The sequence below is a fragment of the Peromyscus maniculatus genome, chromosome 1 (assembly GCF_049852395.1).
Source record: "Peromyscus maniculatus bairdii isolate BWxNUB_F1_BW_parent chromosome 1, HU_Pman_BW_mat_3.1, whole genome shotgun sequence".
NCBI classification, from domain to species: Eukaryota; Metazoa; Chordata; class Mammalia; order Rodentia; family Cricetidae; genus Peromyscus; species Peromyscus maniculatus.
The window spans coordinates 50,301,871-50,322,479 of NC_134852.1; the positions used below are offsets into that span (position 1 = coordinate 50,301,871).

At 51.0% G+C, this 20,609-nt stretch overlaps 1 protein-coding gene across 1 annotated transcript in view; it reads right to left on the reverse strand.

The window, feature by feature from the left end:
- Pepd (peptidase D) overlaps positions 1-20,609 on the reverse strand; it is a 136,207-nt gene that overhangs the window by 73,656 nt on the left and 41,942 nt on the right. Inside the window, exons 7-9 of the mRNA XM_006985003.4 lie at positions 20,138-20,182; positions 3,938-4,013; positions 1,938-1,984 (exon numbers count right to left, since the gene is read on the reverse strand). Coding sequence (XP_006985065.1) covers positions 1,938-1,984; positions 3,938-4,013; positions 20,138-20,182 — 168 coding nt within the window. The remainder of the gene's footprint in view (positions 1-1,937; positions 1,985-3,937; positions 4,014-20,137; positions 20,183-20,609) is intronic.

Sequence of the window (20,609 nt, forward strand, 5' to 3'; positions counted from 1 at the left end):
CAAGACATTCCTTGTCGCAGACCCAAAGCCCATGTAGCTCAGCCTATGAGCTGCAGCAGGGTCAGGGGTCCCTTCCAGAGCCGACCCCCGACAGCCCGGGGCACAGCTGGCTGCAGGCATAGACTGCGAAGGCCCACACACAGGTGAGCTATTCTTGCTCCGATTTCTTGGTTATTTTTATTTGAGGCATCTGTTATGGGTCACTATGAGTCAACTCAACTGAGAACAGGTTTCTGGGGCAGTGCCAGTCTGAGAGACTCATCACTCCTGCCTCCCTGGGCCAGCCCTATAGCTCTCTTCCCCCTCAGATCCCTGTGTGGGGAGAGGGAATGCTGTGCAGACTGCAAACCAGAGAGACTGTGCACGCCCTTCCCCAGTGTCCTTGGTGAGACAGAGCCTCAGCTTTGACGGACAGCTGTTACATGCCCCCTCCTGGGACATCACAGCAGCTGAGGAAAGCCATTTTAACAATTCCATGCCCTTCAGAGCAAGAAGAGAGGACTCGACTCCCCTTTCGGGGTTAAACTCTGTGAAAGGCCTCCACCTGCAAGCCCACAGTGAGAAGATGTGCCAGGCTGGCCCCTGCTGACCCTACCTGTGCCTGTGCTGCTGTTCACACGGATGCAGCCAGCAAGGCCACGGGATATGGGCTAGCACAGTAGTCCTTTCTCTGTTACTATAATAAAAGACCCAAGACAAGCTATTTTATAAAGAAAAGAAGTTTGTATGGCTTATAATTTTGGAAGCTAAAAGTTCAAGACCAGGCTCACCAGTTTGGCCTCCTAAGAAGCCAGAAATTGGGCCAGATGGTGGTGGCACATGCCTCTAATTTCAGCATTTGAGAGGGAGAGACAGGTGGATCTCTGTGAGTTCGAGGCCAGCCTGGTCTACAGAGCCAGTTCCAGAACAACCAGGGATACACAGGGAAATCTTGTCTCAACAAACAAACAAACAAACAAACAAACAAACAAACAAACAAACAAAGGAGCCAGAGATCTGGGTGTGGTCAGGGGGGCTCTTTTTTATAACAATGCTTTCTCAAGAACTGAGTCCTCTGAGTACAGCAGAGCCAGGGACATAAGGGCCTCCCACTGGGTCCCATCTCAAAGGTCCAACCCCACTCACGTCAGCACACTGTGGGCCCAGCTTCCAAGACAGGGGCCCTTGAAGACACATCAGCGCCCCTGGCACAAAGCAGGCCTGATGGTGGACTTGGGGCTATGGACATGGGAAAAGGGGTGGCAGCTGCCAAGCGCTTACAAGCTCAGGTAGGAAAGGGAGTCTGGGATGGGTAGGGTGATGCACCTCCCCAATGTCACCTTCCCAGAGCTTCCAGTGGTGTGGTCACTGGAGGGAGACCCAGGATGCAGGTTGGGAGGGTGGGGGTATGATCTGAGTCAAGGGATTCCTTGAGCATGGGTAGCAGTAAGCCCCCCCCCACCCCCCAGGAAGCACCTGAGCATGCCAGCCTGCATGTGGCAAGTCTAACTGGTGCTGAAGGCAGATGGGGCTCTCCAGGGTGCTTTATGAGCCACTTACCCATCCCTGGACCCAGTCACCCGAGCACAGCAGACATAATGGTGGTGTTTACACATAAAAGCGGGCAAGCTGTTTTACTAGTGGCTTTTGGAGCCACGATAATGGCTATTTGGTAAAGTTTCCCCACAAACTGCAGAAACAAAGTCCAAGCACGGAATGATGGGACAGTAAACCAGCCTGGAAAGTTATCAAGGCCCATTACCATCAAACACTCTGCCAGGAGCCAGGGTGGCGGCCACACCAGAGGGACCATATTCGCTGCCTGGGATCCCAGTGCCGCCCATAATCCCACTCGGTCTGCACGCAGTGTGCGCCACCCCTCAGCTGTCACTTGCTTGGGGACATAGATGGTTGGGTTTTTTTACATTTTAATCTTTATGCAGAGAGACACAGCTTACCTTTCCATCTCGTATTCTTTCATTCCCACTTTTATAGCCTTCATTACCTAGAGCATGGGTATTAAGCAAAGACATTTGTATTAAGCAGATAACTAACGCGGTCTTATAAATAATGTATAACACTTTTCCAAAAGCTCCTCTTTAAAAGAAAAAAAAAAAAAGGAGGGGCGATCCATGCACAGTGGTGCAGCAAAGTGACAAATTAGACCTTTTAACAGCTCCGAGACCCACAGAGTTTATTTAAACCATTGTGGAGCACTTTTATCTGGAAGCCGATAAACAACACACTACAGCTTGCGGGTGGCCAGCACCCTAAAGACAAAAGATCTGACTAAGATGTTTGGCAAATCCTGAATATTAGGAGGGGGTTTTATTATTCATTATTTGTTTACTTTTGCCTAATTTTTATAAAGAGAAATTAGCTGAGACAAGAGATTGCATGGCCTTCCTGCCATCCTTGTCGTCCCTAGGCTAAGCCGGGATGGTCCCTGAGCAAGCAGGATACCCCAGGCACCTGAGTGGCTTTGAAACACTGGCTTCCTTCACACGTGAAGGTGTTTCTGGAAAACGGGTGATTGGGTAGACTGGTAAAGCACACCTGCAGGACCAGCACTTGGGAGGCGGAGTGGAAGGGTCATAATTTTGAGATGGCCTGGGCTGCGTAGTGAGCTCAAGGCCATTCTGGGATATATAGGAAGACCCTGTCTTTAAAAACAAAAAGAAAAGAAGAAAATGGCTCAGTGGTTAAAGGGTGCTTGCTGCTCACTCATGAGGACTGGAGTTTGGATCTCAGCGCTCACACTGGGCAGCTCCCGTCTATAACCCCAGCACCAAAGGATCCACTGCCCTCTTCTGGCCTCCAAAGGTACTGCACTCATATGCACACGGATCAGACAGACAGACATGCAAATGCACCACAGACATGCAAATGCACCCAGGTACAGATAAACAAACAAATAATAATCTAAATTTTAAAAATAAGAAAAAAAGGATGGTGGTGTGGTGGTTTGTATAAGAACGGTCCCCACAGGCTCGTAGATTTGAATGTCTGGTCACCAAGGAGTGGCACTATTTAAAAGGATTAGGAGGTGTGGTCTTGTTGGAGAAGCGTGTCACTGGAGGTGGGCTCTGAGGTTATAGAAGCCCATGCCAGGCCCAGAGTCTCTCTCTTCCGCCTACCTCTGGATCCAGACATAGAATCTCAGCTTCTCCAGCACCATGTCTGCCTGTGTGCCGCCATGCTCCCTACCCTGCTGACAACGGACTAAAGCTCTGAAACCGTTAGCCACCCAATTAAACTCTTTCATAAGAGTTGCTGTGGTCACGGAGTCTCTTCACAGCAACAGAACACTGATAGGAGCTGGAATTATAGTTACAGACAAGAGATGCTTTAACACGAGCTGGGAAGTGCCAGTACACCAGGGAGGAGAGCTCTGATGACTTGGAAGTAGGGCCATTTGGTTGGGACAGTCCCCGAGGACGGGGATCATTACCTTCATGGAGGGAGGTGCCTTAAGATGGAGAGAGGGAGCAGAGGCTCTCCATCCCTGCCCTGCACCCACCATGAAGGAGAGAATTTCTCCTGAGAAACTTCCTGCCTGCCACGTGGTCCTTTATCTTCCTTACAGTTCTCCCGCCCCACCCACTGTGACTCAGTCTGTGAAGGTTTGGATGTGAAATGTTCCCCATGGGTGGTGCTGCCCGGAGAAGGCTGTAGAACCTTTAGGAGGAGGCCTAGCTGGAGGAAGAGGATGCTGTTGAGTTGGCATTGAGGGCTACAGCCCAGCCTCACTTCCACCCCAGTCTCTCTGCTTCTTGGTGAGCTAAGATGGAGTCACCCACCCCCATGGAGACCCAGCACACCACCAGGACAGACTGAGACAGAATTCTGAGACAGAATATAGCCCCCCTTCTCGAAGCCGCTCCTTGTCAGGTGTTCGATCACAGCAATTAGCAAGGTCATCACTGTCCTGCCCAACCCAAGCAGGTGCCCAACTCACCTCACGGTGGGCCTCGCTGGAGATCCGATTTGTGTAGCGCAAAACCTCTAGCTCCATGTCCGTCTTGAACACCCGGCTACAGAGAAAGAAAGGGGCAGTCAGTGACCTGGCAGGGCCTAGACCTTCCCAAGGAGACCAACCACACTCCTGGGAGCTAGGTCAGAGTGGCCCACACCCACAGCAATGTGCATCCTGAGCTATCTAGACAATAACCTGGCGTTGGAAGGGGGCAGCTGCCCTCTGTCCTAGCGCAGGCCACAGGCAGGCAGCCTGCAGGGATGGTGGCCGGCAGCTGCTGGCTTGAGCCCCAGCTTCCTTATCCACAGCAGGGGAATAGAATCTACAGGGCAGAGGGGTTGGGCCTTAACTGAGGAGTGCTGCTGGCATCCCAGGGACCTGCCCCGTTGGCTAAAGGTACCCCTTGGATCTGCCCACCTCTAGCCCTTGGGGCAGCCCAGGTGGCACCATGTGACTCAGGCCTTTAACCAAGACAGAGCTGGGGAGCAAGACACAGAGGGGACAGTGTGTCTTCCCACTGTGTGCAGGAACAACATGGAAACGGCCGGTCTGCAGAGATCAGGAGACTGGGGAGGGCGAGGAGAGAGGCAGCGATGACGTGTCCGCCGAGGACCCTGAGGAGTCTCCTGCAACCCAATTCCTCACAGCTAACTCCTGGTGATGGGTCAGCCCGAATGTGCCTCGGGTCTCGTCCCTGCTCCAGCCTCATCCCTCAGTCAGAGGCACGGAAAAGGAGCCGATGCTCATTTTCCGCCTCCATGCATCTGAAGAAGCTACTTCAGATGGTCCATGGCATGAAAGGCACTATGAGCACTGGCCAGACAGACGAGGGGCCCACTGCACCCCGCTATGCTGTGAGAATTAGAGTTGGAGACAAGGTCTCATTGTGTAGCCCAGGCTGGCCTTGAACTCTCCAATGTGTGTGCGCCCAGCAGAGCCTTGCATGTGAAGCACCAAGAGCAGTGCCAGGCACCTGGCCAGAGCTGTGTGTGGCTCATGAGTAAAGCTTGGAGCTGTTGCCTCATCCACACTGCTCACCTTGAAGCCTCAGATGAGCTGCCCTAACCCACGTCAGAACAGAACTACCATCCTTCAGTACTCACAGGTGACTGCTTCTGGGACCCCGGTTACACCCAAATCCACAAATGGCACACAGCCTCCACATGTCCTGCTAAACTTAGAGTCAGTCATTTCCAGATGACTTAGTTTACCCAACACAAAGGAAATGCAGAGTGAGTGGCTGCTGTGTGCTGTTCAAGAAAAAATGACAAGAAAATGGGCTTTGTGAGTACACTACGCTGTGGCTTAAATCTGAAATATTAAGATTTATTTTTATTATTTTTTTTTAAATTAGGATGTCTGTGTGTGGGTTTGTGTACTTAAATGTCATTGCCTATGGAGACCAGAAGAGGGTATTGGACCACAAGAGGTTGGAGTTACAGGTGGTTGTGAGCCACAATGTGGGTGCTGAGAACTCAGGTCCTACAAGAGCAGTACACACTCTTAGCCACTGGGCCACCTCTGCAACCCCTGGAATGTTTTTAGAAAGGGCATTGGTCTGAAAGTATGACTAAAAGCAGCAGAAGATAAGGCAGTGGACAAGTCAAGGAAAGAACTGTAACCAGCAGTGCTCAGGGTACGTGGCTTTGAGTGCATCCACGAGAAGAATTGGGTGGGTTCATTTCTACACAGAGACGTAAGACACTTAAGAATGCCCAGTGATGTGCTGAAGGAGACACATAGCTTTCCTCTTAATAAGAGAGGAAAAAGGCAAATAAAAGTCTGGATCAAATGCAGATGCACAGAAGCCACAGTGACTCACAGGGTTATCAGGGTAACATGGTGCGCATTACTTCCTGTGAAAGCAGAGCGGGAGTCTCAGGGGCGTGGGCAACTCTGCATGATTTGCATCCTGATTCAGTGCAGTAGGAAACACGTGCCACCTATGATGTATCCCAGCACGTATCTTACTTGTGGTGCCATTAGGTGTGAGTTCCAGCCTACAAGCAACATGAATATGAAGGAGCACGCTAAATGCCGCCAACACAAATCCAGAAGGTAGAATGCTCAGCTGCGCCGCAGCCACCCCTCTCAGAAGTCAGGGCTGTCTTCTGGACCGTAACTGTCCCCCTAGAGGGCAAATACTGAAGCCTCGGTCCCCAGCCTGCAGTGATATGGGTGCGGAGTTGAGGAAGGAGTGTCCTCAGGGGACACAGGGCGGCTGGCTCTTCCTCTTGATCTTGGCTTGAGTGGCTTTCTTTCACCACACATATCTGGCCTTACTCCAGACCCAGAGAGGCCATGGACTGAGACCTCTGAAAACAGAGCTAAAATAAGCCTTCCTCCTTACACTGAACATCTCAGGGATTCTGTGACAGTGGCAGAAAGCCGACTAACGACCACGGATAAGAAAATGTCACTACATCCGGGGAAGAGATGAGGACCACATGGGCTGTGTCAAGGACAACTGGGGAAATTCCTGTTTGTAATTATTTTCTAAATAAGAAAAAGACTTCCTCATTAGCACATTTTACAGATTTCTTTATGTGTACGCCTGAGCATATGTGTGTGTACCACATGTGTGCAGGTGTGCCTATGGAAGCCTGAAGAGGCTGTTGGGTCTCCTGGAACTGGAGCCACAGGTGCTTGACATGGGTGCTGGGGACTGAGGCCAGGTTCTCTGCAAGAACGAGGTCTTCGGGCTTCTACTGCTGCCGTAGAACACCGTGACCGACTTGCGGGGGAAAGGGTTTATTTCATCTTACAGCCTGTAGTCCGGCATCCAGAGAATTAAGGGCGGAAACCTGGAGGCAGGAGCTGATGCAGAGGCCCGTAAGTGTTGCTCACTGGCCTGCTCCTCATGGCTTTCTTATAGCACCCAGGACTACCAGCCTAGAGTGGAAGCATCCAGTGAGCTGGGCCTTCCCTCATCAATCACCAATAAAAACAAACAAACAAACAAACAAACAAACAAACCTACCACGGGCTTCGCCACAGGCCACAGATTTGGTAGGGGGCATTTTCTCGACGGAGGCTCCCTGTTCTAAAATGACGCTAGCCAGCGTCAAGCTGACATAAAGCCAGCCACACAAGCAGTCAGCGCTCTTCACTGCCAAGCCCTCTCTGGCCCTCCTTACAAACCTGCTTCACACCGATACACACACTGCACATATTTATGGGTACAATAAGGCATTTCAATATGTCTGATGATCCTATCGGTGTAATTAGCAAATTATCAAAAAAAAAAAAAAACCCTCAGGCACTAGGTGGTGGCGGTGCACGCCTTTAATCTCAGTACTCAGGAGGCAGAGCCAGGCGGATCTCTGTGAGTTCCAGGCCAGCCTGGTCTATGGAGTGATATCCAGGACAGGCACCAAATCTACACAGAGAAACCCTGTCTCAAAAAACAAAACAAAACAAACGACCGACCGACCGGCCGAACGATCCAAAGAAAGAAAGAAAAAACCAAACCCAAACCAAACCAAAAAACAAACATAACAAAACCCTCAGGCATACATTGTTTTTCCCATTTTATTTTATAATTGAGACAGAGTTTTACTATATAGACTAGGCTGGCCTTGAATTCTTATGTAGTCCAGGCTAGCTTTGAACTTGCAATCCTCCTCACTCTGCTCCTAGAGTGCTAGGGTCACATAGGTATGTATCACCATACATATAGCTCTATATCATTTCTTCATATTAAAAACATTCAAAACTCCTTCCCAGTAGCTAATTCCAAATATGCAGTTAATTGTTATCAGTGCTATCTACCCAACTGCACCCCTGTGCCCATTAACCACCCACTCCATCTCCCCACACATCCTTTCCATGCTCTAGCTAGATTTTCTAATTTTTAAAAGTATACAAATGTTGCTTTTACTATAACAAAAGGGTTTTTTTTTTAAAGATATACCAAAGGGGGATAAATTAAAATATGGAGTAATTCTTCTTCTTTGCAGGTCTGGGGATGGGACCAGCGTTTCATGTGTACTAGGCAAGGGCTCTACTGCAGAACTACACGCACGCCCTGGAGGCCTACAGCTGGTGGTTATGCAATGGGAAAACCTCTTTGCTTTGCTACTAGAAGCTGTCCTTGAGGAAGGCTGGATGGGGATGTCAGGACAAGAAGGAGCTGCCCTCCGGGGAACATTCCAAAGCTCTGCATAGACCACAACCACAGCGATGTCGATGCAAACCCAGTTTTATAGTTTTTTTCATTTTTATGCCTGTTGTTATTTTTACCCTTTACAGTTATCTTCTCATCCCAAACATGTAAGATTTACTGCTCAATAAAGCACAGAGGAAAAGGTAAGAATCCTGACCAAAAAACCGTGCTGAGAGTCGGAGGTGAGGAGAGTACCACGGGATGTGACAGGGAGGGCGGTGGTGGTAGGAAGAGGGTTGTGCAGAGCAGTCATGGAGGAGGGCCCTGGATGTGAGCAGCTGGCAAAGGGAACCCAAGGAAGAGCCACAAGTACCACAGCACCAAAGGCAGAGCTGTGAGGATGACAGGCAGGGATGGCTGGACTGCGGCTTACCTTCCCTGTATTACTCTGCACTAGAGGAACCTTCACTCTTTAAAACAATTATTAGCGTGCATTAATTATACAAAATAATAGGCTTCGCTTTGATATCTTTGTACTTTTACTTTTTATAGTAGTCCAGGCCATCCTTCAACTCATGATTCTCTGGTTGACTCCTAGATGACAGGATCAAAGTCATGCCCATCATGCCTTCAGTGTGTGTGTGTGTGTGTGTGTGTGTGTGTGTGTGTGTGTGTGTGTGTGTGATCTGCTGTGTCACACTCACCTTTCCACTATCCTTTCCTGCTGGACCACCTCCTCTTTCTAAATAGTTCCCCTTCTACACACTCACCCACACACCACACACCACTCCCCACCCTCCCACATCACACCCTACCCCCCACCACACACACACACCACACACACAACTCCCCGCCCTCCCACATCACACCCCTACCCCCACCACACACACACACACCACACACATACCACACAACTCCCCACCCTCCCACATCACACTCCTACCCCCCACCACACACACACACACACACCACACACCACTCCCCACCCTCCCACATCACACCCTACCCCCCACCACACACACACACACACACACCACACACCACTCCCCACCCTCCCACATCACACCCTACCCCCCACCACACACACACACACACACACACACACACACACACAAACACTCGAGGGGGAATCTCCCCTTCTGAGCCTCACTGACTTCACTTAACACGACGCTCTCCAGTCCCATCAATCTTCTGTCAATGACACCGTTCCGTTCTTTGTGGCTCTTTAGTGTACACACAGCCCATTTTCTTTTTCAGCCGTTGTGGGTTGATTCCGTAGAGCGGCTGTGGTGAAGGGACAACAGACAGTGTGCAGGTGTGTCGCAGAGTTCTGACTTGGATTCATTTTGGTAAACACCACGTGTGGTTCAGCTGGATCATATGGTAGTTCTGTTGAGTTTTTTTTTTTTTTTTTTTTTTTTTGGTTTTTCGAGACAGGGTTTCTCTGTGTAGCTTTGCGCCTTTCCTGGAGCTCACTTGGTAGCCCAGGCTGGCCTCGAACTCACAGAGATCCGCCTGCCTCTGCCTCCCGAGTGCTGGGATTAAAGGCGTGCGCCACCACCGCCCGGCTTCTGTTGAGTTTTTGAGGAACCTCCCTACAGATTTCCACAGTGGCTGTACAAGTTCATATTTGCACCAACTGAGACAGCCTATAGAATAGCAGAAAACCACCTGACAGGGGATTACTATCCATGTTCTTCAAAAAATAAAAAATAAAATTGTCTTCATTAGAGTTTCTATCACTGTGAAGAGACACCATGACCATGGCAACTTATATAAAAACCAAAACCAAAAAACATTTAATGGTGTAGCTTACAGTTCAGAGGTTCAGTCCATCATCATCATGGTGGGACATGGCAGCAGGCAGGCAGACGTGGTGCTGGAGAGGGAGCTGAGAGCTCTACATCTTAAAATGCAGGCAACAGGAAGTGAACTGACTCAGTGCGTGTGGCTTGAGCATATTTGAGACCTCAAAGCCCACCCCCAGAGTGACACACTTCCTCCAACAAGGCCACACCACCTAATAGTGCCACTCCTTTTGGGGGCCATTTTCTTTCAAACCACCACAAAAATCAAGACTGAAAGGACAAATGGCCCAATAAATGGGCAAATGCATAGAGCAGGCAGTTCTGAAAAGGAGGCATACAAAACGGCTAATACACACATGTGGAAAGACGCTCAGGAGCCTTGGCCACCAGGGAAATGCACTGGCATTCCCCTTCACTCGGTCGGGATGGCTAGCTATCGAGAAAACCAGCAGGTTTTCTAATGAGGTGCACATACTGCTTAGATAACACTTTTAAACCTATAACGAGGGGCACCACGTGGTAAATATGCATTCACCTTGCTAGTTAGGACGTGCTGATCTGACTTCCCAGCACTGACGGTAAGTTAAGAATGTCCCTCTCTCAAAGCCTGGGGACTCAGGAGACAGAAAAAGCAATTATAAAGTGGGAAGAGGAAGGCTGCTGTGGATGCTACAGGAGGTGATGATGGGAGGGAAGAATCCAGGCTCCTCTCAATGGACCCAGTGAGGAGGCCTCCAACAGTCGGACCTGGAGACTGGGCAGAGACTAGAGAACAGGCCAAGGGTCCTCTGCACATTCCTTTGAATGGCCAGTTCAGCTCCTTTGCAGAAGGCCACTCACCTCACCAAGCCCTCATGTGACCACCTTTCCCTCTCAAAAGGCACCTCCAAGATCAGGCAAGCTGGAGTGGCGGGGACCTATCATCCACCCATCTGTCCTCTCCTGGCCACCGACCTTGTCTGGTGGTGCTGCCCAGAACAGAGAGCCAGGAAAGGATGGCTGGGAACAGGATGGGCTCTGAGTGCCATGGACTTGAGTCATACCTCAGACTCCACCAGAAGCAGGCAGCCCTCAGGACAGCAGAGAAGCAGCCATGTCTCTCTCCATGGTGCCATTCACCCGGGGCAGCCAGCCACCGTGAACCGAGGGAGGCTCTGTGGTACAGCACCGCCTTCCACAGGCTCTAAAGCCTCTCCTCGGCGGCGAGAGGGAGGCAGGACAAGCACAGTGGGGAGACTGCTCCCAAAAAGACACCCTTTCTTCCCTGGAGCCCGACCTGCTTTGTCAGAGGGGCCTCTGATTCCGCAGCAGGGCTGTGGTGGCAGTTCCCCCAGGGGACCAGAATGCTTGCTGGTATTCTTCAGGAGGGGCAGGTCCAAATCCACCCACAGGACAGCTCTGTGACCACTGCATCTCCTTCCTCACCACCATCCTCCACAGACTGCAGGGATCCTCAGAGTGATAACACAGCTAAAGCAGACGTGGGGTGCCACCTCTGGCCCTCTGTCTGTCCCCCGACTTAGACTGCTGGTCTAGCCCTCTGGCCATTGCTCCTGCCAATACATCACAGTCCCTCAGCCTGCATCCACCCATCCACAGGACCTGCGGTGTTTGCTACAGAGTGCGGGGGGGGGGGGGGGGGGGGGGGGGGGGTTGATCGCGGGACCAGGCGGTTGGCACGGGAGCTGCCAATCACCTGCCTCACCTGATCGTGGCCAGGTCCCAGTCTCTGGGGGGAGCACTCAGGAGGTGCGGACGCTCTCCTCTTCCTCCTGCTCTGCCCTCCCTACAGAGGCTCCTCTCAGCAGATGGACACCTGAACACTGGGCTGGGGTGGGCCACTCTGCCTCTCCTCCCACAGTTGCCCAGGTTTGTGTTTCCAGACACATCCTCTCCTCCTTTCTGAGGTGGGCTCTATGCCCTACCCACCACAGGTTCTGAATACCCAGCACCTCCTTCACCTTCTTTGCTCTTGTTTTTTGAGGCGGGATCTTTAGAGTTCAAGGTGGCATCCAATTTACCATGTAACCCAGGCTAGCTCTGAACTCTAGACCTTCCTGCCTTGCAGGCGTTTGGGGCTTACAGGCATATGCACCATACCAGCTGCCCACAGGGGCCCCCGTAGCTGGAGCCTCTTACAGTAAAATATCCTGCTATCACTCCCCTCTCTTCCAGCCAGGTCCCTCAAAAGCAGCTTCTCCGCTCACTATGAACCTCCTCTCCTTCCCTCCCCTTCTGGCTATCCTGCTCTCTCACCCTCTGCCAACCTTCCTCTCACGGGCTCCTGGACCCCAGGGCTCACCAGTGGATGCAGGCATGACCCACCCTCTCTGGCCCTCCTGCCCCACCCCCTGACTTCTATACCTGTTGCTTGTCTCTGGTATAAGCCTCTGGATCGGGTCTCCTACTAGGACCCAGCATGGACCAATTCCCATAGAGTTCTGGTCTCACAACCCTCCTGCTGCTGAAGGCAGACACCCGGCACAGCACACAGACATCTTCCTCTGCTCTCCTGACAGCCCACATCCAACCCATGCCGAGGCTGCCCTTTACTGACAGAACTCCCTCTTGCTCACAAACTTCCAGTAGCCCCTAGGTATCCTCTAGATGAGGGAAAATATCTCGACCCTGATTCTGTTTTCTATATGCAACTGCATGCAGCCTCTCCCAAAGCCTCCTCCCTCTTCTGTGGGGAACCAATTCAGGGGGCTCAGTGATCCCCAGATCCCAGAAAGCAGCTCTTCCAAGGTTGGAGAGGGCTCCCACATGCCCCACCCTAGGCCAAGTCCTTCTCTGCTCCCAGGTAGGAGAGGAATCTTCGTAGAAGGAATGCCCTGGAAATCTCTTTAAGTGTCTTTCAAAAGGCTGGAGTGGACTTGAAGAGCAGGGACCCACAGTGACGGATATTTGTGGCCCAGAGCAGAGCTGAGGAATCTACCCACTGTCTGAATAAGACAGCAAGACAACACACAGGATGGGGACTTCTGGAGCATGACTGACTTCCAGAAAAAAAGAGGAGGCAGGCATGTAATACAGCTGCAATTCCAGGACTTAAGAGGCTGGGGAAGAGCATGAGTTTGGGGCTAACCTGGGCTACATAGTGAGATCCTGTCACTGGTCTTGGGAGTGGGGCTGAAAGAGGCCACTGCCTTCCTAGTCCTAGCCAGGTATCTTCATCCCCAGTCAGATCCAGGGGAGTCCACCAGGACTGGACTGCTCTCCTCTCATCATCCCCAGTCAGATCCAGGGGAGTCCACCAGGACTGGACTGCTCTCCTCTCAGGTCAGCTGCACAGCCTCCTGGGAACTGCTGCTAGGCCACAAAGAAGAGGTCAGGCTAGAACATCCTGATGCCCTATTTCCCTCACACTCATCCCTAGAAGAGGCCCAGGCTAGACCCCCCACCACCAGTGCTCTTACTCTCCCCCCTCCCCCGACATTCATCCATGGCTCCTCCCTACAGTGGACTACCATCTCCATTGTGGGAGAAAGAAGGCCAGATCCTACACAATTCTCTGCCCCAAGCAGAGGCTCTGCTCACAGGTAGCCAATGGGGCTGGAGGGTCAGAGCTCTGCCATTAGGCCTTTAGCTGATTTATCCAGGACTACTTAAAAACAAAACAAAACAAAACAAAACAAAACAAAACAAAACAAAAAACATAGCTGGAGTAGTCCACCCCTATAATCCCAGAATTTGGGAAACTGGGGCAGGAAGTTGGAATTTGAAGGCAGCATGAGCTACCTAGAGATAATTTGTTCCAAAAAGCAAATATACAAAACCCAAACCAAACAAACAAAAGTAGGACTAAGGCAAATTACCCTGGGAAGGCTGTACTCAGAGGCCTGGCTGGACTCTGGCCCCTCCCGACTTAATCTAAGCTAAGCAGGTATCTGCAGATGCTGAGGTAACCGATTAGATGGCCCTGGCGGCTCTTGCCTGTGGATTCTCCCAGGTGCCAGGCAGACTTGAGGTCTGTCCTACTTGGTTGGTTAATTCCAAAACACTGCCATACTGCCAACAACATAGAGTCTGTCCAGCAGGCTGCACGGCTTCTCGCAGGTGATGAAGCCACTTCTACTATGTCTGAACCAAAAGGACGAGGAAAGAAGGTTCTCTGTCCTCTACAGGTTAATGAGCCTGAGGGAAGGAGTCTCATCTTCCAAGGAAGCATGAGATGGCTACTGAAAATACAGGATCCATCTACCAGTTTGACATCACCAGGAGAGGTCAAGGCCACCTCCTACAGGAAGTAACCAAGGAGCAGGGCTCAGGCTAGGAGCCTTTGTATGAAGCTGGGGTGGAAGGCAGCTCGAGCTTTCAGATGGGGCAAGAGGTACAGGTGATACATGCTGGGAGATGTGGGTCCCGCTTGGCCTTGGTGTGATGGCTGTCAGCATCATTACACCCAGGGGGCTCCTCAAACAGAAAGGCAGCAACAAACCACGTCTGACAGCACATACCCATAATTTGAGCTCTCAGGAAATGGAGGCAAGTCCATGAGTTTGAGGCCAGTCTGGGCAAAGCAAAAAGCCAATGGCTGGATATGAAGCTCAGCAGTAGAGTAGTTATGTACACACACAGACATGTGACACACACACACACACACACACACACACACACACACACACACACACACACACAGAGGCACCAACACGTGTGTGGGAGGATGAGGGATCACAGGCCTCACCCTGGAACCAGAAGCTGGAGTCTCTTGCCACAGGCCTGAAATGACAAAAACTATACGAGGCAGAGATTTATTTGTGCAATCTTTTTTTCTCCTTAGATATTCACAGGTCACAAAACTGCCTCTAGGCATTAAACCCAGGATTAAGACATCAATTAACTGAGGTCTGAATGCAGCACTGATTAAAATAGTAGCAAGACAGGATGAAGTATTTCCCAGATCAGTCTCTAAGCATCGAGGTGCCAGCTTGTTGAATAAAACCCATTAAAAGAGCCAGGAATTCCATCTCTCCCGAAGATGAATGCACAGGGGATGGTTCTCCAGGAGCCAGGTGGGCAGGAGTTCAACACCAAAGAACTCCCCAGGACCTGCCCCCAACACCCCCTCCACACTGGAAACTGAGGAATCAAAACAACAAGAGAGACAAGGAAGGGGCTGGAGTTCCCTATCCCCGGGAGGCTCCTCCGGCAAGTCCTCTCCAGCAAGCCATAGCCAAGCTCAGCCCCTAGAGGAGGTGGCGGGACAGGCAGGTGGGAGGAAGTCCACCCGCTCCTGTGTGCCTGTGCCTGTAATGGTGCAGATAGAATGGGTACTCAGACATGGGTTTGCTAAGCACAGACTCCTCCTTGGGCATCTGTGCAAACAGAGCAGGAGGAAGCCTGGCGTCTCCGTTCTTGTTCTGTGAATGTTTCCTTTATTTGGGTCAGGTTCTTCTTCAAGGCCACACACTAGCATGTTAATGACTGAAGGTATGTTTGTCTATAACCTGATGTAACTTGAAATATTTCATTCCCCCTTCCAAGGCTGAAGGCAATAAAGAATAACTAAGGTATTCTTTATTGGTATTCTAGCTCTTTATGGGGCTCTAGGGAACAGAAGACTCAAGAGTTTGAGACCGGCCAGGCGGTGGTGGCGCACGCCTTTAATCCCAGCACTTGGGAAGCAGAGGCAGGTGGATCTCTGTGAGTTCAAGGCCAGCCTGGGCTAGAGAGTGAGTTCCAGGAAAGGTGCAAAGCTACACAGAGAAACCCTGTCTCGAAACCCCTCCCCCCCCAAAATAGAGTTTGAGACCATTGTGGAATCCATAGTGATATACAGTCTCAAAGCCAAAACTAAAGACTAACTAAGGTCTGGTACTATGAGCTTTACAGCAGTCTATTATAACCCCTATGGTGCTTATTTTTGTTTGTTTGTTTGGTTGGTTGGTTGGTTTGGTTTGGTTTTTTGTCAACTTGACGCAAACCTAGACATACCTGGGTAGAGGGAAGTTTAATTTAGAAAATGCCTCCGTAAGATTGATTTGTAGGCAAGGCCATGCCTGGGGTATTATTTTGACTGATGATTGGCGTGGAAGGGCCCAGCCCACTGTGGGTGATGCAGACCCTAAGCAGGTGGTCCTGGGGTGCATGAGAAAGCAACCTGAGCCAACTACGGGGGGCAAGCCAGTAAGCAGTATTCTTTCATGGTCTCTTCTTCAGGCCCTGCCTCTGGGTTCCTGCCTTGAGTCCTGTCCTGACTTCCTTCAGTGACGGACTGTGATACAGAAGTGTAAGCCAAACAAAGCCTTTCCTCCCAAAGTTACTTTTGGTCGTGGTGTTCATCACAGCAATAGAAACCTAACTAAGACACCCTCTGAAGACGCATCAATATCTCCAATTATAGTTCTGAGCCTGCAGTCACTTTGCATTGTGGGAACAGCAAAGCCTCACAGACAGATCACCCCCTGAATGGGGGCAACTGCCTCAAAGACTGAGAATACTGAGAAAGGAAGGGTGTCTCGTCTGCCCAAGCAGGAGCAAACATCTCATGGGAACTAGATGGCCCCCTCAAGTGCTAAGACCTCTCTGGAGTCATCTGGCAGAACCAGAACTGAAACAAGGATCAGCCAGACCACAAGCTGACCCAAATTGCTTAACTGTACAGATTTCTTAGTCCTGCCCAGCCCAACTCCCCCTAAAACGCATACAAGCCTACCAATGTTTGAGACTCTTGTTCCCCATCTTCTCGATACAGCCACAGTGACTACACTCCTTTATGACTGCGCTCTCTCTCGCGCTCGCGCTCGCGCTCTCTCTCTCTCTCTCTCTCTCTCTCTCTCTCTCTCTCCTTCCTTCCTTCCTTCCTTCCTTCCTTCCTTCCTTCCTTCCTTCCTTCCTTCCTTCCTTCTTTCTTTTTTCTTTTTTGAAACAGGATTTCTCTGTGTAGCCCTGGCTGTCCTGGATCTTGCTCTGTAGCCCAGGCTGGCCTCAAACCACAGAGATCTGCCTGCTCTGCCTCCCGAGTGCTGGGATTAATTAAAGGCATTGCTTCCACTTGGTTTCCAAGGTTAGTGACCAGACCAAATTTGTTGGGTCAGATGTCTGGCACAGGACTTTGGGCACAGTGATGCCCCCATCCATCCCCCACTTTCTGGTGTGCAGGAACCAAGTTCTCTCTGCCTTGGGATTCTCCCTCCGGTCCTTACATGAAGGGTCTGTGAGGGGGGCCAGGACCACTCAGCAGGGGACACAGACGCGGTGCTCCTGCAGTGCTGCCCACACGCCAGCAATCTAGGTCGTCGTCTGCACACAGCTTTAAACTTGGGACAGCTTCCGGTGCACCTCTGTCCTGAAGCCCCCCTGCACTTTAACTCCTGTGCAGGCAGTAGGCAGGAGCAGAAATGTCACCTACAGCCCGCATTTTAATGCATGCAGGCCATGTAATTAACACTTCTAAAACCTGCGTATGACTCAAATGGACTCGGTCTCACTCAAAACCCCAGGAGATGCACAGCAGCCGTGGGTGCGCTCATGCGCTCACACTTCCGTGAGGCTTAGCTGCAGCCCCTGGCATGGAGCTGAGAGGCATGAAGGCACCTCCTTTTACTTCCTACCCTACCTCCAGATCAATTTCATCCTCTACAAAACAACAAAGCAGAAGCCCGGCCTGAATTATGGCAGTGACAAGCCTGCTCTTAGTCAGATTCAACTTTTGACCTATACGTTCCCGCCGCAACACTGAGCAAAAGGAAGAAATGTGCAGTTATGATCTTGTGTTTGCGGGAAGAGTACAATTATGGAGGAATTTACAGGAAATCAAAAAGGTGCCGCTTGAGAGGATGGAAAACGATAAAACAGTCACACAAAGGGAATGAACGCCAGTCAAGAACAAAACATACACCCCGAGAGCACCAGCGCCCCGTGCCGGGGACCTCCCAGTCAGACTGGCCCTGGAAAGACCCCCAATGCCCAACTTGCTAATCTGGGCCTGGGGTATTGTGTGGATGCCAGGGACGCTTTCCTACACAGCCCCTGCTCTCTGGTCCTGCTGGACTTCCCGAGACTCAATCCAGTCAGCTGGCCTTGCAGAGGGGCTGGAGTGAGCTGGGGGAAAACTGGCACCCAGGCAGGCCCTGGACTCCAGGGCATTTAGCTGAGCTACAAGAGGCTCTGTAAGACCACAGAGCCAACAGCCTGGATTCACGGCTTTTCCTTGGGTGAGTCCCTAACTCTCTGGGCCTCCATTTCCTCATCTGTAGCATGGGACTAACTGGAGCAGCTGCCTCATACATCAATAGCAACAGCCTCTTTAAGCAGAGTGGCATGCCCAGTGCTTATCAGCACAGGCCTTCCACGGGGAGTCTCGGCGGGGCCTGTGTTGTTAAGACACACCAGCTTGACTCCTGTCTCACACACTCACTTCATCAGCTTTGCAGATGATGAAATGGGGACTGGCAATCCTTCCATCCCCACCATAGCTGGGTATGAGCACAGCTCTCTCTCAGCTGAAGCTATGGAGACAGCAAAGTTCCGTCATCCGTCCGTGGTCTTGAAAGGGACAGGGACTGTAGCTGACACTCTCCCCTGGGCAGACTCCCTCCACAGAGCAGGAGAGAGCGGGCAGCCAGAGCATTCAAGCCCTGGGAGCAGATGAGTGTGGTGGCATGGACTTACAGTTCCAGCACTGGGAATGAAAAAGCAGGCAGATCTCAAGTTTAAGGCCATTCTGAGTTATATAGTAACACCCAAACAAATGAGCAAAACCCAGGAACTCCCAAAAATCTAACACCAAATGGTAATTTAACGTCATAGAGAGCCCACCTGCTTTGGGAGATGAAGGACCGGCTGCTGCCGCACCCAGAGCCCTTCCTTGGGTTCTGGCAAGGAGGGCAATAATTGTGGCCATGATGGATCTGCCAAGATCAACTGTATCACGGCGGAGACTGGGCCCCGTGCTATTAAAACACACCCCTGAGGCGGCAAGGACAATGTGACATTTCTGAAATTGTTCTACTACCATCAAATGCCAAATAAGTCCTTTTTGCTGCTCGCTTTAATAAAACTGAGAGGCATTCTTATAAACGTGAGACTCCACCTTGGAGCCTCGCAAATGTCACCGGAATTAAAGTGAGCTTGCTCTAAAGTGACGAACTAATGGCTCATCCCTCAGGGAGACACTGGAGCTCACAAGCCAGCTGTGTTCTCCAGCACACTCCCTCCCCACTGCCAGTGACCTCAGGGCAAAGTCACCGTGAGGAAGACGGTGGACCCAGGCCAATCCCAAGGACTCGCAACTTGTTCTGCTGAGTGAGCTACAGGGACACACACTGGTTACTTGAAACAAACAAGAAGAGATGCCATGAGCCTGAAGGACAGTCTCCATCCTCACTGAGGGTGCGGCTGTGACGGGCACTGGGCCAGGGTTACTATGGACACCTGTCAGCAGCTCCGGGGTCTCCACCATCTCCCATGGGCACCTGCCTCAGACTCAACTCACCGGAATAAATCTCAGTTCTGTCACTCCGCTGCCTCCATGGCCACGTGGCTCCTGCAGCAGTCCCCTCAGTGACAACCAGTTGCCATTCCTGCCTCTAGCTGAGTCTGTGGTCAGAGGCTAAAATGGCTTTTGGAAATACAAACCTGATCTGTACTCTCCTAAGTCCTTCTAAAGTTTCCTGTGCTTTCTCCTCTCAGGACAAAGCCAAAACCTGACAGCAACAATGTCCCTCAGTCCACTCAGGGTCCACTTCCCTGGCTTTGCTCGGTCACACAAGGCCACTGCCCCTTTCCCCAATGTCCTTGAAAAGAAGGGTTCCTTAGCCCGACTCCTGACCCCCACCTCATCGTGTACCACCCTCACCTCCATTGTGTCCTGGACACAGTATTCTCACATTTCGGGACTCACAAGTCAGATCTCCCAACTAGGCGGGAAACTGTCACCACACAGACTCAGGATCAGAAGTGAGGAGCCTTCTGCACACCTCCCAATGAAGTCTGCCTCATCTCTCTCCCACTTCACATAAGTGCAGCCACTCAACAAAAAAGCTGTTCGGCCACCATTAAAGAGCAGTTCGGTGGCCTGGAAGAAAAGTGATAGCATGCAGAAGCTACCCCGAGCCTGGGAAGGTTCACCCCAAAGTCACCTGACACACCAGCTGTGCTGGATGTAAGAGCTGCCTATGGGACAGCCACAGCCATGAAGAGCATGAATAATAGGGTGGAGCACAGATCCCGACTGGTTCTCTAAGTGGGGTGGTCAAAAGAACCGACTCCATTCTCCGTGAACTGAGCACAATTAGCCCAGGTAGTCACAAGCCAAGGACTCACCATTCCACGATCTCTGGGTGAAGAATAGTATTGTTGACATTGAACCTATAAAGAGAAAATACACCAATGGCATTAGTTGGATGGCCTAGCAATCCCCAGCGAGAAGTATCTCGTTCACCACAAACACACCATGACCAAGAGAGGACCCCACTTTTAACTTCCTGGCTTTCTGGCCTGGAGAAAGCTGCTGCTCAATTTGTGCAGGCCTGAAGGCCTGGGCCACCACCTGTAAGTGTGGGTCAGTTGGAGAGCAAGCATTTTGATTATAAAACACCCCCTCTTCCCTACTAGGCAGACTCTTTATCAAGTTCATTAACACACACATAATGGGAGTACCAGAAAAGGGGAACAGAAAGAATAGTGAAGAGAAGAAACTGAACTTTCCACTAATTATTTGATGAAAAATGCAAATCTGCACACCCTTTTTAAAAAACAAGTTCATTTCATGTGCATGGGTATCTTGCCTGCATGT